General features: G+C 44.6%; 1 protein-coding gene across 1 annotated transcript; it reads left to right on the top strand.

Annotated features, from left to right (window-relative positions):
- Positions 1 to 823: 823 nt before the first annotated feature.
- On the top strand, positions 824 to 15,780 carry LOC311491188 (meprin A subunit beta-like; the record flags this gene model as incomplete). Its single annotated transcript, XM_084549045.1, has 7 exons — positions 824 to 1,273; positions 2,741 to 2,894; positions 12,829 to 13,106; positions 13,220 to 13,478; positions 14,062 to 14,277; positions 14,359 to 14,615; positions 15,074 to 15,780. 7 exons carry the CDS (start codon positions 824 to 826, stop codon positions 15,362 to 15,364), a joined length of 1,905 nt encoding a protein of 634 aa, XP_084405171.1. The 3' UTR covers positions 15,365 to 15,780.
- Between the last annotated feature and the right edge of the window lie 598 nt (positions 15,781 to 16,378).

The raw sequence follows: 16,378 nt of genomic DNA, 5'->3' as shown, positions 1-16,378 counted from the left end.
GTCTTGTCTTTCGTCATGTCTTAGTTTCTGTTATGTCCTCCGTTCCTGGTTTTTGTCATGTCCTCTGTTCTTGGTCTCTGTCATGTTCTATCATGTTTTCTGTTATGTCCTCCGTTCTTGGTTTTTTGTCATGTTTTCTGTCATGTCCTCTGTTCTTGGTCTTCCGTCATGGTTTAGTTTTTCGTCATGGTTTAGTTTCCTGTGTTTCTGTTTATTGTATTTTGTTAAGTTCTGGTTTTCCATGTTGTCCCGTCATGGTTTAGTTTTCAGTCTTGTCTTTCCATCATGTCATTTCTCAGTCACGGGTTTAGTTTCTTGGATTTTCTGTTGTATTTTGTCAAGTCTTGGTTTTTCATAGTCATGGTTTAGGGTTTAGGTTTTCTGTTTCCTGTTTTATTTTGTTAAGTTTTGAATTTCCTGTTTTCTTATTCCATGTTTTCTTTTGATTAGATCATTGCTTTCACCTGGTGTTACTTCTTGATTTGCTTCACCTGTGTCTTGTCACCCCTGCTCCTTGTGTGTGTATATATAGCCCTGCCTTCCCCTTTGTCCCTGTCGCGTCATACTACTTGTTACTACTTGTAAGCCACGTTTCATGTCAAAGTTTGTTGATGTTCCATGTCAAGTGATCTATGCCAAGTCATAGTTTTGTTCGTGTTTTTGAGTTTTGCTTTTTCTTTGGATTTCCTGCCACGTCAGCAGCGTCTTTGGTTTTTGTAAGTTTAGTTTTTTATTAATTAAAACCCCTTTTTGCCTACTCCTGCCTCTTTGAGTCCTGCATTTGGGTCCGCACCCCAACCCCCGCTACCCCCGTTGTGACAGAATGACGCGACCAAGAAAGGACCCAGCAGACTTTGTTTTTGACAAGGAGGACAAAAGGCAAGTTAAAAATTATCTGGAGCAAACACTGGGGTATGGACCATGGCTCAAACCCGAGTTGTTGCCCTTTTTCTTGGGCACACGTTTGGCCATGGAGGCCCCGACTGGGAGGATGGGTCCAGGTGGACGCCATGGAGGGAAGTCTGCTGGCCGGCAGCCTTTGGAGTTCCGCACTACCGGCCATTTGGTAGCATCGCCCCGGCCTGCTAGCCACCGGCCAGCTAGCTCCCAGCGAGCCACTCCTGCCTCCGTTCCCGCTCCTGTTCCTGTACCGGCCCCGAGGGTCGGCCCAAGCCTTGTTCCTGTTCCTGTACCGGCCCCGAGGGTCGGCCCAAGCCTTGCTCCTGCTCCCGTACTGGCCTCGAGGGTCGGCCCATGCCCCGCTCCTGCTCCTGTACTGGCCTCGAGGGTCGGCCCATGCCCCGCTCCTGCTCCTGTACCGGCCTCGAGGGTCGGCCCATGCCCCGCTCCTGCTCCTGTACCGGCTCCGAGGGTCGGTTCAGCTCCGGCTCCGAGGGTCGCTTCAGCTCCGGCTCCTCTCCCGGCTCCGAGGGTCGCTTCAGCTCCGGCTCCAGCGCTGCTTCCTGTCCCTGTCCCGGCTCCGAGGGTCGGCTCACGTCCTGCTCCAGCGCTGCTTCCTGTCCCTGTCCCGGCTCCGAGGGTCGGCTCACGTCCTGCTCCAGCGCTGCTTCCTGTCCCGGTCCCGGCTCCGAGGGTCGGCTCACGTCCTGCTCCAGCGCTGCTTCCTGTCCCTGTCCCGGCTCCGAGGATCCGCTCACGTCCTGCTCCAGCGCTGCTTCCTGTCCCTGTCCCGGCTCCGAGGGTCGGCTCACGTCCTGCTCCAGCGCTGCTTCCTGTCCCTGTCCCGGCTCCGAGGATCCGCTCACGTCCTGCTCCAGCGCTGCTCCCTGTCCCTGTACCGGCTCCGAGGATCCGCTCATGTCCTGCTCCAGCGCTGCTTCCTGTCCCTGTTCCGGCTCCGAGGGTCGGCTCACGTCCTGCTCCAGCGCTGCTTCCCGTACCTGTACCGGCTCCGAGGATCCGCTCACGTCCTGCTCCAGCGCTGCTTCCCGTCCCTGTACCGGCTCCGAGGGTCGGCTCACGTCCTGCTCCAGCGCTGCTTCCCGTCCCTGTACCGGCTCCGAGGGTCGGCTCACGTCCTGCTCCAGCGCTGCTTCCCGTCCCTGTACCGGCCCCGAGGGTCGGCTCACGTCCTGCTCCAGCGCTGCTTCCTGTCGCTGTACCGGCCCCAAGGGTCGGCTCACGTCCTGCTCCAGCGCTGCTTCCTGTCCCTGTACCGGCTCCGAGGACCCGCTCATGTCCTGCTCCAGCGCTGCTACCTGTCCCTGTTCCGGCTCCGAGGATCCACTCGCTTCTGGCTCCTGTTCCGGCTCCGAGGGTCGCATCTGCTCTGGTTCCCGCTCCGGCTCCGAGGGTCGACTCTGCCCTGGTTCCCGCTCTGGCTCCGAGGGTCGACTCTGCCCTGGTTCCCGCTCCGGCTCTGAGGGTCGCCTCTTCCCTGGTTCCCGCTCCGGCTCCGAGGGTCGCCTCTTCCCTGGTTCCCGCTCCGGCTCCGAGGGTCGCCTCTTCCCTGGTTCCCGCTCCGGCTCCGAGGGTCGCCTCTTCCCTGGTTCCCGCTCCGGCTCCGAGGGTCGCCTCTTCTCTGGTTCTCGAGGTGGCTCGGACCCCGGCTCCCGCTCCTGTTCCTGAGGTGGTTCGGACCCCGGCTTCTGCTTCTGCCCCTGTTCCCGAGGTGGTTCGGACCCCGGCTTCTGCTTCTGCCCCTGTTCCCAAGGTGGCTCGGACCCCGGCTTCTGCCCCTGTTCCCGAGGTGGCTCCTGCTTCTGCCCCTGTCCTCGAGGTGCGTCTGGCCTCTGCTCCTGTCCCCGCTTCTGCTCCTGAGTGGTTTGTCCAGTCTGACCGGCCACCCGGCTGCCCACCTGAACTCTCTGCCACGTCTGCCCGGCCACCCGGTCAGCCCCCTGAACTCTCGGCCACGTCTGCCCGGCCTCCCGGTCGGCCCCCTGAACTCTCGGCCACGTCTGCCCGGCCTCCCGGTCGGCCCCCTGAACTCTCGGCCACGTCTGCCCGGCCTCCCGGTCGGCCCCCTGAACTCTCGGCCACGTCTGCCCGGCCTCCCGGTCGGCCCCCAGAACTCTCTGCCACATCCGCTCGGCCTCCCGGCCGACCCCCAGAACTTTCGGTCCTGTCTGCTCAACCTCTTGGTTGCCCTGGATCCCTCCTGCCATGCCCCCTCCACCCACCCTGTCCAGTACTGACTTTTGTTTAAGTTTTTGTTTTGTTAGGGACGTCTGGGATCCGTCCCTTAAGGAGGAGGTTCTGTCACGTCTTTTGTCATGTCTTGTCTTTCGTCATGTCTTAGTTTCTGTTATGTCCTCCGTTCCTGGTTTTTGTCATGTCCTCTGTTCTTGGTCTCTGTCATGTTCTATCATGTTTTCTGTTATGTCCTCCGTTCTTGGTTTTTTGTCATGTTTTCTGTCATGTCCTCTGTTCTTGGTCTTCCGTCATGGTTTAGTTTTTCGTCATGGTTTAGTTTCCTGTGTTTCTGTTTATTGTATTTTGTTAAGTTCTGGTTTTCCATGTTGTCCCGTCATGGTTTAGTTTTCAGTCTTGTCTTTCCATCATGTCATTTCTCAGTCACGGGTTTAGTTTCTTGGATTTTCTGTTGTATTTTGTCAAGTCTTGGTTTTTCATAGTCATAGTTTAGGGTTTAGGTTTTCTGTTTCCTGTTTTATTTTGTTAAGTTTTGAATTTCCTGTTTTCTTATTCCATGTTTTCTTTTGATTAGATCATTGCTTTCACCTGGTGTTACTTCTTTATTTGCTTCACCTGTGTCTTGTCACCCCTGCTCCTTGTGTGTGTATATATAGCCCTGCCTTCCCCTTTGTCCCTGTCGCGTCATACTACTTGTAAGCCACGTTTCATGTCAAAGTTTGTTGATGTTCCATGTCAAGTGATCTATGCCAAGTCATAGTTTTGTTCGTGTTTTTGAGTTTTGCTTTTTCTTTGGATTTCCTGCCACGTCAGCAGCGTCTTTGGTTTTTGTAAGTTTTGTTTTTTATTAATTAAAACCCCTTTTTGCCTACTCCTGCCTCTTTGAGTCCTGCATTTGGGTCCGCACCCCAACCCCCGCTACCCTTTGTGACACCACGTTGTTTTGCGCTTTGTCCTTATTAGAAGCGTTACGGTAAACGCGTGCAAAAACAGCCCTTCAAAATAAAAGGATCATTCATACAAGCAGTCAATCACTAAATGGTGAACTAATTGTGTCAAATTAATTCATAATATTTAAATAAAATATAACATTTAAAGAAAACTGCTTGTTTCCACAGACTAATAACTCTTCCCCCTGATAGTAGACACCCTCAGGATGTCACCCAGGAAATATCACGCCATTCTGATTAGGAATTTCAAAATAAAAGCTCCTTAAATACTACATGATTTGGAAATAGAAATTAAAAGAAAACTCTGTTTCCACAGACTCATTCCACTTCCCCCTGATAGTAGACACCCCCAGAATGTCACCCAGGATATATCAGGCCATTCTGATTTGGAATTTCAAAATAAAGGCCTCTTATATTGTTTTATATTTTACATATTTGCCAGACCATTTCAGATTGCAATAAAAACAAAACTATCTGTTTCCACAGACTAATTCCACTTCCCCCTGATAGTAGACACCCCCAGGATGTCACCCAGGAAATATCAGGCCATTCTGATTTGGAATTTCAAAATAAAGGCCTCTTAAATTGTTTTATATTTTACATATTTGCCAGACCATTTCAGATTGAAATAAAAACAAAACTGCCTGTTTCCACAGACTCATTCCACTTCCTCCTGATAGTAGACACCCCCAGGATGTCACCCAGGAAATATCAGGCCATTCTGATTTGGAATTTCAAAATAAAGGCCTCTTAAATTGTTTTATAATTTACACATTTGCCATACCATTTCAGATTGCAATAAAAACAAAACTATCTGTTTCCACAGACTAATTCCACTTCCTCCTGATAGCAGACACCCTCAGAATGTCACCCAGGAAATATCAGGCCATTCTGATTTGGAATATCAAAATAACGGCCCTTTAAATTCTCTAATATTTTTCTACTTTTTACATAATTTTAAATAGAAATAAAAACAAAACTGCCTGTTTCCACAGACTAATTCCACTTCCCCCTGATAGTAGACACCCCCAGGATGTCACCCAGGAAATATCAGGCCATTCTGATTTGGAATATCAAAATAAAGGCCTCTTAAATTGTGTTATATTTTACATATTTGCTGGATGATTTCAGATTGCAATAAAAACAAAACTGTCTGTTTCCACAGACTCATTCCACTTCCCCCTGATATTGGACACCCTCAGGATGTCACCCAGGAAATATCAGGTCATTTTGATTTGGAATTTCTCAATAAAGGCCCTTTAAACTTCTTTACATTTTAAATATTTGCCAAACCATTTCAGATTGCAGTAAAAATAAAACTGCCTGTTTCCACAGACTAATTACCTTCAAACACACTTCAAACTGATAGTATCCCACCTCAGGATGTCAAATAGGAAATGTCAGGTCACCCTGGTGTAGGGTCAGGGTTAACCCCTAACCCTTGACACCATTCCAAGTTCCCCGTCAGTCCTCTATACTCTGCATCGTCGTCATCTCTGATGAGGCCAACAATCGCAGAGTCATCGGAGAACTTCTGCAGTACACAGCTGTCTGTGTTGTGTCTGAAGTCTGCTGTGTAGAGGGTGAAAAGAAAGGGGGCCAGAACAGTTCCCTGGGGGGCACCCGTGCTGCTGGTGAGCAGGTCAGACACACAGTTCCTGTTTCTCACAAACTGTGGTCGGTCTATGAGGTAGTCCAGGATCCATGTAGACAGCTGGTGGTCCACACCCATCCTCTCCAGTTTGTCCCTCAGAATCACCGGCTGGATGGTGTTGAACGCACTGGAGAAATCAAAAAAGTTGATTCTCACAGTGCTGCCGGGCTCTTCCAGGTGAGAGAGAGCTCAGTGTAGCAGGAAGATAACGGCGTCCTCCACTCCAACATTAGGACGGTAGGCAAACTGTAGTGGGTCCTTGGAGGGGCCCACCTCAGAGCGGAGATGTCCCAGCATCAGTCTCTCCAGTGTCTTCATCAGGTTGGATGTTAGAGCGACTGGTCTGTAGCTGCTGAGGTCTTTAGGGTGCGATGTTTTGGGCACCGGTACCACGCACGAGGTCTTGATACTTCAGTTACTTTTATTCATGTTTCTTTGAGCAGCTTTCCTGAGTTATTAAGTTAAAACTATTTCCTTTGTCTAAGTTACTTACCTCCTTACCTGTGCAGGAACCCATTGTGTGTGAAAGGGGGCCGCCCCACAATTCCCAGTCTTTTATACACTGGATGTACACTGATGGCATGGGTGCTACCATGTTGAAGGGGGTAGATGTAATGAAGTATATTATATGTAGGTCTCTGAACAGTAGAGATATGGGAGATATGGCATGGGGCGGGATATTAAAGCTTAGTGAGAAATATGAGGTACAGGTGGTAATGATTATGTGTGTCTGTTATGTTGAAGAGTTGAATTGTTGACCCCTGTAGTGGAGGATGGTAAGGTCCTAAGGTACCCTACTGAGAGACAGGCAGGGATATAGTGAGTGGTATTTGGGAGGCCAGAAGGAGAAGGGAGTGAGCACAGCAGCTACCAGGGCTTGTGCAGTTATTTGGGAGTTCCGATGAGTTGATTGAGCCTCAGTTACTTATGTTCATACTTAGTTTAGTTTAGTTTATTTATTTATTGTGGTTTTTGCACATTTCCTGGAAGCACTGTAAATAAAATGTCCACCAACCGGACCTTCAACCAAGCCTTCTGATTCTGCCTCCTACTTCCTTAAAGACCCCTAGGCGACACTATGTTGTAACGTGTACTTACCAACCAAAATCTATAAACGTAATTCTATAAATCCATAAATTCTGTTGATATCCTGCTATGTTTATGCCCTTGCAGATCCTCCATGGCTCAGCATGCTTAAATGTCCTGCTATGCCTGATTGTGACATTTTTTAACTATTCCTTCATCCATCCAACCTTCAACATTCACCTGTAGAGCTAACACACTTACAAGATTTTACAGTATGCATTGATTGCTGTATGTGTTTAATTGCATACTAATTGATCATTATTGCTGTGAATTTGTGATCCTGGCCTTCTGTTTGGATGGTATTTCTTTTGTCTTAAGACTGTTTTAGGAATAATTTAGCTTTTGTTCTTTTTAAAATAATAATAATAAAAAGTTTTCCTGCAAACCTGAAGCTTTCATGTCCAAAATTATTAAAAGGAGTACACAAGGATGTTCCTACACCAGGGTGACCTGACATTTCCTATTTGACATCCTGAGGTGGGATACTATCAGTTTGAAGTGTGTTTGAAGGTAATTAGTCTGTGGAAACAGGCAGTTTTATTTTTACTGCAATCTGAAATGGTTTGGCAAATATTTAAAATGTAAAGAAGTTTAAAGGGCCTTTATTGAGAAATTCCAAATCAAAATGACCTGATATTTCCTGGGTGACATCCTGAGGGTGTCCAATATCAGGGGGAAGTGGAATGAGTCTGTGGAAACAGACAGTTTTGTTTTTATTTCAATCTGAAATGGTTTGGCAAATATCTAAAATATTAGAGAATTTAAGGGGCCTTTATTTTGAAATTACAAATCAGAATGGCTTGATATTTCCTGGGTGACATCCTGGGGGTGTCTACTATCAGAGGGGAGTGGAATTAGTCTGTGGAAACAGAGAGTTTTCTTATAATTTCTATTTAACATCATGTAAAAAGTAGCAAAACACTAAAGAATTTAAGGGGCCTTTATTTTGAAATTCCAAATCAGAATGGCCTGATATGTTATGGGTGACATTCCGAGGGTCTCTGCTATCAGGGGGAAGTGGAATGAGTCTGTGTAAACAGGCAGTTCTGTTTTTATTGCAATCTGAAATCGTCCAGCAAATATGTAAAATATAAAACAATTTAAGAGTCCTTTATTTTGAAATTCCAAATCAGAATGGCCTGATATATCCTGGGTGACATCCTCAGGGTGTCTACTATCAGGGGGATGTGGAATTAGTCTGTGGAAACAGATAGTTTTGTTTTTATTGCAATCTGAAATGGTCTGGCAAATATGTAAAATGTAAAACAATTTAAGAGGCCATTATTTTGAAATTCCAAATCAGAATGGCCTGGTATTTCCTGGGTGACATTACGAGGGCCTCTGCTATCAGGGGGAAGTGGAATTAGTCTGTGGAAACAGATAGTTTTGTTTTTATTTCTATTTAAAATTATGTAAAAAGTTGAAAAATATTAGAGAATTTAAAGGGCCTTTATTTTGAAATTCCAAATAAGAATGGCCTGATATTTCCTGGGTGACATTCTGAGGGTCTCTGCTATCAGGGAGATGTGGAATTAGTCTGTGGAAATAGGCAGTTTTGTTTTTATTGCAATCTGAAATCATCCAGCAAATATGTAAAATATAAAACAATTTAAGAGGCCTTTATTTTGAAATTCCAAATCAGAATGGCCTGATATTTCCTGGGTGACATTCTGAGGGTCTCTGCTATCAGGGGGATGTGGAATGAGTCTGTGGAAACAGGCAGTTTTGTTTTTATTGCAATCTGAAATCATCCAGCAAATATGTAAAATATAACACAATTTAAGAGGCCTTTATTTTGATATTCCAAATCAGAATGGCCTGATATTTCCTGGGTGACATTCTGAGGGTGTCTGCTATCAGGAGGAAGTGGAATTAGTCTGTGGAAACAGATAGTTTTGTTTTTATTGCAATCTGAAATGGTATGGCAAATGTGTAAATTATAAAACAATTTAAGAGGCCATTATTTTGAAATTCCAAATCAGAATGGCCTGATATTTCCTGGGTGACATTCTGAGGGTGTCTACTATCAGGGGGAAGTGGAATGAGTCTGTGGAAACAGGCAGTTTTGTTTTTATTTCAATCTGAAATGGTCTGGCAAATATCTAACATATAAAGAAGTTTAATGGGCCTTTATTTTGAAATTCCAAATCAGAATGGCCTGATATTTCCTGGGTGACATCCTGAGGGTGTCTGCTATCAGGGGAAAGTGGAATTAGTCTGTGGAAACAGATAGTTTTGTTTTTATTGCAATCTGAAATGGTCTGGCAAATATGTAAAATATAAAACAATTTAAGGGGCTTTATTCTGAAATTCCAAATCAGAATGGCCTGATACTTCCTGGGTGACATTCTGAGGGTGTCTACTATCAGGAGGAAGTGGAATTAGTCTGTGGAAACAGAGGGTTTTCTTTTAATTTCTATTTCAAAATCATGTAGTATTTAAGGGGCTTTTATTTTGAAATTCCAAACCAGAATGGCGTGATATTTCCTGGGTGACATCCTGAGAGTGTCTACTATCAGGTTGAAGAGGAATTAGTCTGTGGAAACAGGTAGTTTTCTTTAAATGTTATATTTCATTTAAATATTATAAATTAATTTGACACATACCCATATTTACATTGTTAGTTACCTTTTTATTGTAATTCATTATAACATTGTTGCAAATAATAATTCGTCATAAGTTGTTATTTCTTTATATTTTTAATTAGATTTAAATTAGTTCACCATTTACTGATTGACAGCTTGCAATGATGAATGATCCTTTTATTTTGAAGGGCTGTTTTTGCACGCGTTTACCGTACCGCTTCTAATAAGGACAAAGCGCAAAACAACGTGGGGGCTGGCTTGACCGTGTTCGCCGAAGTGGAGGCTGGCTTTACCGCAGTCGGGAACTGTAGTTCGTTTAATTACGTATTTTCCATAGCGTTTTACTTAACTATCTTGCGACAAACTGTGACATTCTTGACATGTAAAATAATTTTTTATTCTGAAAAACAACATATGTATAATCCAAGGCACAAGTCGATCGGGACCAGAAAATAATTTATCTTTCGCCATAGACTGCCGTTCATATTTTTTCGAAAGATAGGTCCCATAACCCGGAAGTAGAGGGGGCGGGACTTCGGCTCTCAGTAGGCTCGTTCAGAGAACGTCTAATATGGGGAGAAGTTCCACTCTCACTGAACTTCCGGGTTCTGAACTGTTGCAGTTCCACTCTGATTCCATATGAGGGCGCTCTCAGGACGAGTGCAGAATGAATGGCGGTCTATGGAGCAGTACCCCTCAAAATCCACTTTTCTCAGGATATAATTTTTTGTGCAGTAATTTGAATATTGAATTTGAAAGGAGATGCAAAGAAATTACACACTGCTGGGTGTTAGATTTTTTAGAGTCACTTATTTTGCTTTAAAAAGTATTTTAAAATGTCAATGACGTCATACACATCGTACGACCAGATACTGCTTTACGGAAATCCTTCAGCCACTGCTTTGGTGCTTTCGCGCTCTGCACTTTCTTTTCTCTCGAGGCATGGACAACACAGCTGACACGGGTAAATAATCGTACTAGAAGAGTTTCTGTTTCGTTTTTATTTAAAAGACCGGCCCGAAAAAAAAAAAAACTTGGGCGAAAAAGTCCGTCTTAACATTCTGGTCCCGCTTCGGATGCCACGATGCCGTCAAGCGGGATCTGGTCGTAATCAGTCCTTCACTGACCAATCAGCGTTCATTAGCACAATGCTAGCGTGTTATGGGCAACAACAACTCAACCTGTAAGAAAACGAAAGGACATAAGTTCTCGTTCATTCAACTTTTGACCTATAACCCATGTTGAACTTGCAAAACCTACAATCAAATCTGAGATTTCCCAACGACAATCGGGTGAAAGAGACACATTTAGCCGTTTAGCTCCATAGAGTCCCATTCATGTTGCACTCATGGCGATCGCCCCCAGTGGAAATCTGGTGGAACTGCAACCAAAATTCGTTACAATGGGACTTAATAGAGAGTGGGAAGGCTCTCCGTAGACGGGCTCTGGCTCGTTCGACTTCATGCAGATCTGTGCAGATCTGACTTGACGTGATGCATGCTGGGTTGAACAAGTTCATTTTAACCAATCATATTCGAGGTCTATGAGCATGACAACCCAGCATGCATCACGTCAAGTCAGATCTGCACAGATCTGCACAGATCTGCATGAAGTCGAACGCGCCTACCAGTGCCATCGAGAGAGAGAGTTGCGACACTCCCGTAGACCTCCGTTGTAAAAAATGGCGGCGCTTTTAACCGCCTACTTCCGGATTTGAAAGTCGGATTAGTTCCAAACACTGCCATTTAGGCGTTCGACCTCATTCAATTACATTGCTGCGAGTTGAGTTGTTCCAGAGCTAAGCTGCTGAAATATCGACCTCTTTTGAATTGTCAACTGTCTATATTGTATCAGAGGCCCTTTGCGATGCTTATACTGGTCTTCATTTGTATATGCACAGCGTAATTATTTATATTTTATCTTGGTTGTTTCAACCAATTTTCTAGCATTGCCTGCTAGCTAATTAGCCAGCGCGACTTCCCCTGCTGTGAAGGTAGTTCGGTAATGAATCGCTACCACCTTTATAGCAGCTTTTATTTAATTGAATTTTGGGATATACTAACTTTTAATTATGTGACGTGTTGGCTGTACTTAATTTGTTGTACTGTTCCTGTTCCATGTTCACTTGGCTAGTGTACAATTTGCCCAGCGCTACTTGCTGATTCTTGATGAGATGCTGATAGATTGCTATCCCGTATGTCAAGGCATTGTCGTGACTCGTGATTTGAGCGAGGGTTATTTAATTAGGAATGACGGGAATTTTAGGACTGGCGAGTTTGGCGTTGTGGTCCTGGGGGTGGCCACTCATCAGAAGAAGTGAGCTAGCTTCAAGGCGAATTCTGAACGGACCGCCATGGCAGACCTCTTTGCGTTATCACGAAGGTAGGCTAATAGCTGAATCGGAATTTATAAGCAAAATCACGGGAATCAATAGCCTAATACAGCCCAGTTGTGCTCAAATGAATATCACGAGACGTCTACCATCAGATGAATGATATGGAAAAATTAAGTTAGAGCCTCTGAAGCCAGTGCTACTACCCATGCGAACATGAACACTAAGCTTTTCCCTCCATGTAGCCTAAAACTTATCTAAGTATAAGTTTTTCGTTGTCACCCTGCCTCTTCAAATGCAAAACTGACATTAACAAAAATGCAATAATGTAATAACAGCTGAAAAAGTACTTGGGTGTGTGTTTTATTTTATATTTACCGTTCAATAAATCAATCGCTGCTGTCTGTCCCATAGAAGAACATGACAGCCAACGCATGTTTTGGAACTAATTGGGTTTACATGAACCACGTGACAGCCATAGCGGCGACATCAAAGAGTGTCGCAACTCTCTCTCCATGGCACTGGCGCCTACTATACGAGGCGAGATACGTCACAAGAGTCTCGGTCGGTCGGTCACAAAAAATCATAGCGCCCTCTACCGGTGTGGCATTGAATTGCATTTCGACACGTAAACCCCACGCAGAACCATCACGGTCTCACGACTGCGTCCAAGCAACTGCGTGGCCATTGCGTGACCATTGCGTGATCACTACGCGGAAGCATAATCCAGGCATTAAAATACATCCACTGGTGTGCATCCTCAGAAGCTTCCAAAGCCATGACATCATCATCAGGGCTTTCCTTCATTGTAATACACATAGTAATCTCTGTGTATGTAAACTTCTGACTTTGAAGAAAGTAATAAAAAATTCTCTAATAAATTCTCTCTGTCATTATTGTGGCATTTAGCATTTTGGAAATCCTAACTGGCCTAAAACAGGAGATGTTTAGTCGGATTTAACTTCAGACAGTGATGAAAAAATTTTTATGTGTCTTTTAACACAGTGTGTGTAAACATCTGGTTTCAACTGTATATCATTTAACACACAATACAAATGTGACATACTGCAGGAAAGTGAATTGTCAACTGATGAGCTAACTTCACAGGATCCATTAGTTCCCAGATTGTTGAGACCTTTGTGCGTCTTGCTTTCCTTCTCCACAGATGCGCCTCAGCAGTAGGCAACCAACGTGTTGGGAAGCAGCAGCTGTCCATTGGTACAAACTGTGATACCGTGGGAATCATTGAGCATGAGTTTCTCCATGCTCTGGGATTCTGGCACGAGCAGTCCAGAGCTGACCGTGACGACTACGTCAACATCATATGGAATAACATTAAACCTGGTAACACTGATAAGTCAATTAATTACAATGAATGTATTGATGTAGGACCTTGATTCAATGAATGACAAACTCTACAGGCAGGCAGCAGTATTTTTCTAACCTCCAATTTTTTTTACAATGGACAGTGACTGGCTGCATAGTCTCATTCTTGTAGGGCTTCATTTCTTCTGATATCCTGCATGTGTCCTTCTTTGGTAAGGAGAACAACTTCAGAACACACAATGACACAGAGTCCAGTGCCCTGGGAGTTCCCTATGACTATGGTTCTCTGATGCACTACAGTAAGACAGACTTCAGCATCAGCTCTGAACCCACCATCGTCACTAAGAACCCCAACTTCATGGACGTAATTGGTCAGAGAATGGGGTTCAGCGCCAGTGACCTAACCAAGCTAAACCGCCTCTACAACTGCAGTGAGTAAACACAGTATGTCAGTAATGTATGACACGTAACCTGGATTTAAAGGCTGAAGGGGGATGTAAAGTAGAGGCTCGGGTTCATGACATGTGTTGATACCTGAACTCGTAGCTACAGTAACTGTCTTGGTGTTGTGTACCTGAAAGAGAAAGAAATCTGAGATATCTCCCAAGAGCATACTTAAAAAAGTACAGATTGGTTTAAGGACCATACCGACACAATTTTATATTTCAATATAAACATCAAAGTGGTTTAGTGATGGGGTACTGATTAGTTGATGCGTCACTGCGTCAGACAAATGACAAAATGTCTTCACGATGTGTCACGCAAAACAAGTGGTTTATCCTTCTGCAACTGGTCCACATGGAGCCTACGCCATAGGGGGATATGCCAGTGAAAGCATTTATACCTGTGTACTGGTCTGTTGGCAGACTTGGTTCTTATCAGAACAGGTGGCAAGTCAGGCTGGCTTCCAAGCTGTGGACTGACATTTCTCTTGGTTGAGCAGTTATTCTTGCCACAGTATGGCCATATTGTCAAGGTCTAATATCATTTGACTTTTTGTCTATGTTTGCCCAGGGAAAGGCAACTTCATGCATTTTAAAACAGCCAGTGCTAATCCCAGAGAGTATGCTTTACTGGAGAGTCGATGGCTTTACCCCAAACCTGGACCCCAGTGTCTGCAGTTCTTCCTCTATAACACCGCAGCACCTGATGATGTTCTTAACATTTGGGTTCGAGAGTATGACGAGGCCAACCCCAATGGTAAAACGTGGCTCTTCAAGAGCATTTCAGGTAACAGATTTAAATGGTGTAAGACTTTAAACACAGTAATTGATTAGTAGTTAATATTAATTCTTTCTGCTTTCTAACCAGGAGGTGTCATGGGGTCGTGGGAACTGCATAATGTCGACCTGAATGTGACAAAGAAGTCCCGTGTGGTTTTTCAGGGGGTGAGGGGAACAGGCTCATCAAAGGGAGGTTTCTCTGTGGATGACATTAACCTGTCATCCACAAAATGCCCTCAGCACATCTGGCACATCTGCAACATCACTGGCCTGCTGGCTACCATGCCAGCAGGACAAGACCTGTACAGCCCCCGTTTTCTGTCACCAGCAGGTTACTCCTTCCAGGTAAATGCCACTTTTTCATTATGTTGATAAATCCACTGTGGTATATTGAAGTACAGCAAACAATCTGAAATTCCCAAATCAAGGAACTCTGTGGGATTTCATACTGTACATTGTATGAAAAGACCACCACTGCATGTTCCAGACAGAAATTCTCACCACCTGATAATCAATGTAGAGTCCTAAACTCTGAGTGCATCCAGGACTAGCTTTGGCATGTGCTAGTTGTGAACATGTTTTTTAATATCATCAGTAAATCTACGGGGTTAGAATGATGCTTTGTGTTCCTAAGGTAGTTGGCAGCACATGCTAACACCTGGATCTCATATCTATACCTTATGTTTTTGATTGTGGAAAGCCTAAAAAGGAGGAATATATGTTTGACAATGATTTGAAAATTTTGTGAATTGTCTAAAGCAACTTCTTCAGTACTTGCTTACGCACTTCTTTGTGTCCTCTAGGTAAGTCTGTACCCAAATGGAATAAGCAGTCATCCAGGTTACATGGCCATCTACTTCCTGCTAACCTCGGGGCCCTATGACGACAAACTCAAGTGGCCATGTCCATGGCAGCAGGCAACCATGGCCCTGATGGATCAGCAGTCTGACATCAGACAGCAAATGAACATGCACCGAATGGTCACCACTGACCCTAACAAGCTATCCTCTGATGGTAAGAGACGGGGGAGAGGTTGTAATGATGACCATAAGATAATATTCAGTATGATCTTATGGTGCAGACTTAGCTTTTAACCAAAAAATATATTTTCTTTCTTTCTGATACTATGCCAGGTCCTTACTTTAGCTGGCTGATGTTATTGTTTGTAGATTATTTTGCCTTAAATGTAAAATGCATGCTCAATCAGGCTGAGGTTAAGTCACTGACTCTGCCATTGCAAAATATTTCACTTCTTAACCTTCAAACATTCCTGGGTTGCCTGATCTACATGTTGGGATATGTCAGGTTATTGTCCATCTGTATTATGAAGCACTGTCTAGTCAACTTTGCTTCATTTGCCTTGTACATGTACCCCTGTACATGTTATAATACACTTACCTGCTTCTGTCACATCTCCAGTAACATGAGTGCCATTTGAAGTCATGCACCCAGCCACCCATTCCAATGTCTTCTGTCATTTAATGCCAGCCAGCTCACCTGTAATAGAACTACTATTGTTACTACCATAGTTTTATGCCCCTGTGCTCTTGTTTATTCTCATAACAGTTGTCAAAAAGGGTAACGGGGGTTGGGATTCAGGCAGAGCCGTTTCTTGCTATAGGCGAACTAGGCAAATGCTTCGGGCCCCCAAGCCACCAGGGGGCCCCAAAGCTGCATGTTCATCATCTGAGAATTAAAATGTTCTGTCTTTATCTATAGCTATCTCGTGTGTTTGTTACATCCCTTATATGCTTAAAAATGAACGTCGTAGGATATAAATAAAATAAACTGCAATAATAAGCAGTGACTGGTGTTTTTGTTGCAATACTGCGTCATATTCGTTGGACCGCAGTGTCGCAATGTGAGTGACGTAGCGGGCCGCCGACAGGTGTGATGGGGAACGCCCCCTCCCTGAAGGCGAGAACTTGGTTGGAGTAGAGTGAGCTTAGCGTACGGAGAAAGTTTGAACATCGACGGTAAAATCAAATAAACTACTCACAGTGAATGTAATTTGGACAATGGCTGAGACATCTGGTGGATCCTTTATATCTTTAAGCTTAGATAATATGCTTGATGAAGGTAAAATGTTTTGGGATGAGGTTGTTGGC

This window comes from Chelon labrosus (assembly GCF_963514085.1).
Source record: "Chelon labrosus genome assembly, chromosome: 7".
Classification (NCBI taxonomy): domain Eukaryota; kingdom Metazoa; phylum Chordata; class Actinopteri; order Mugiliformes; family Mugilidae; genus Chelon; species Chelon labrosus.
Note: the sequence above shows the minus strand (reverse complement) of the source record. Positions and strands in the feature narration are given on the sequence as shown.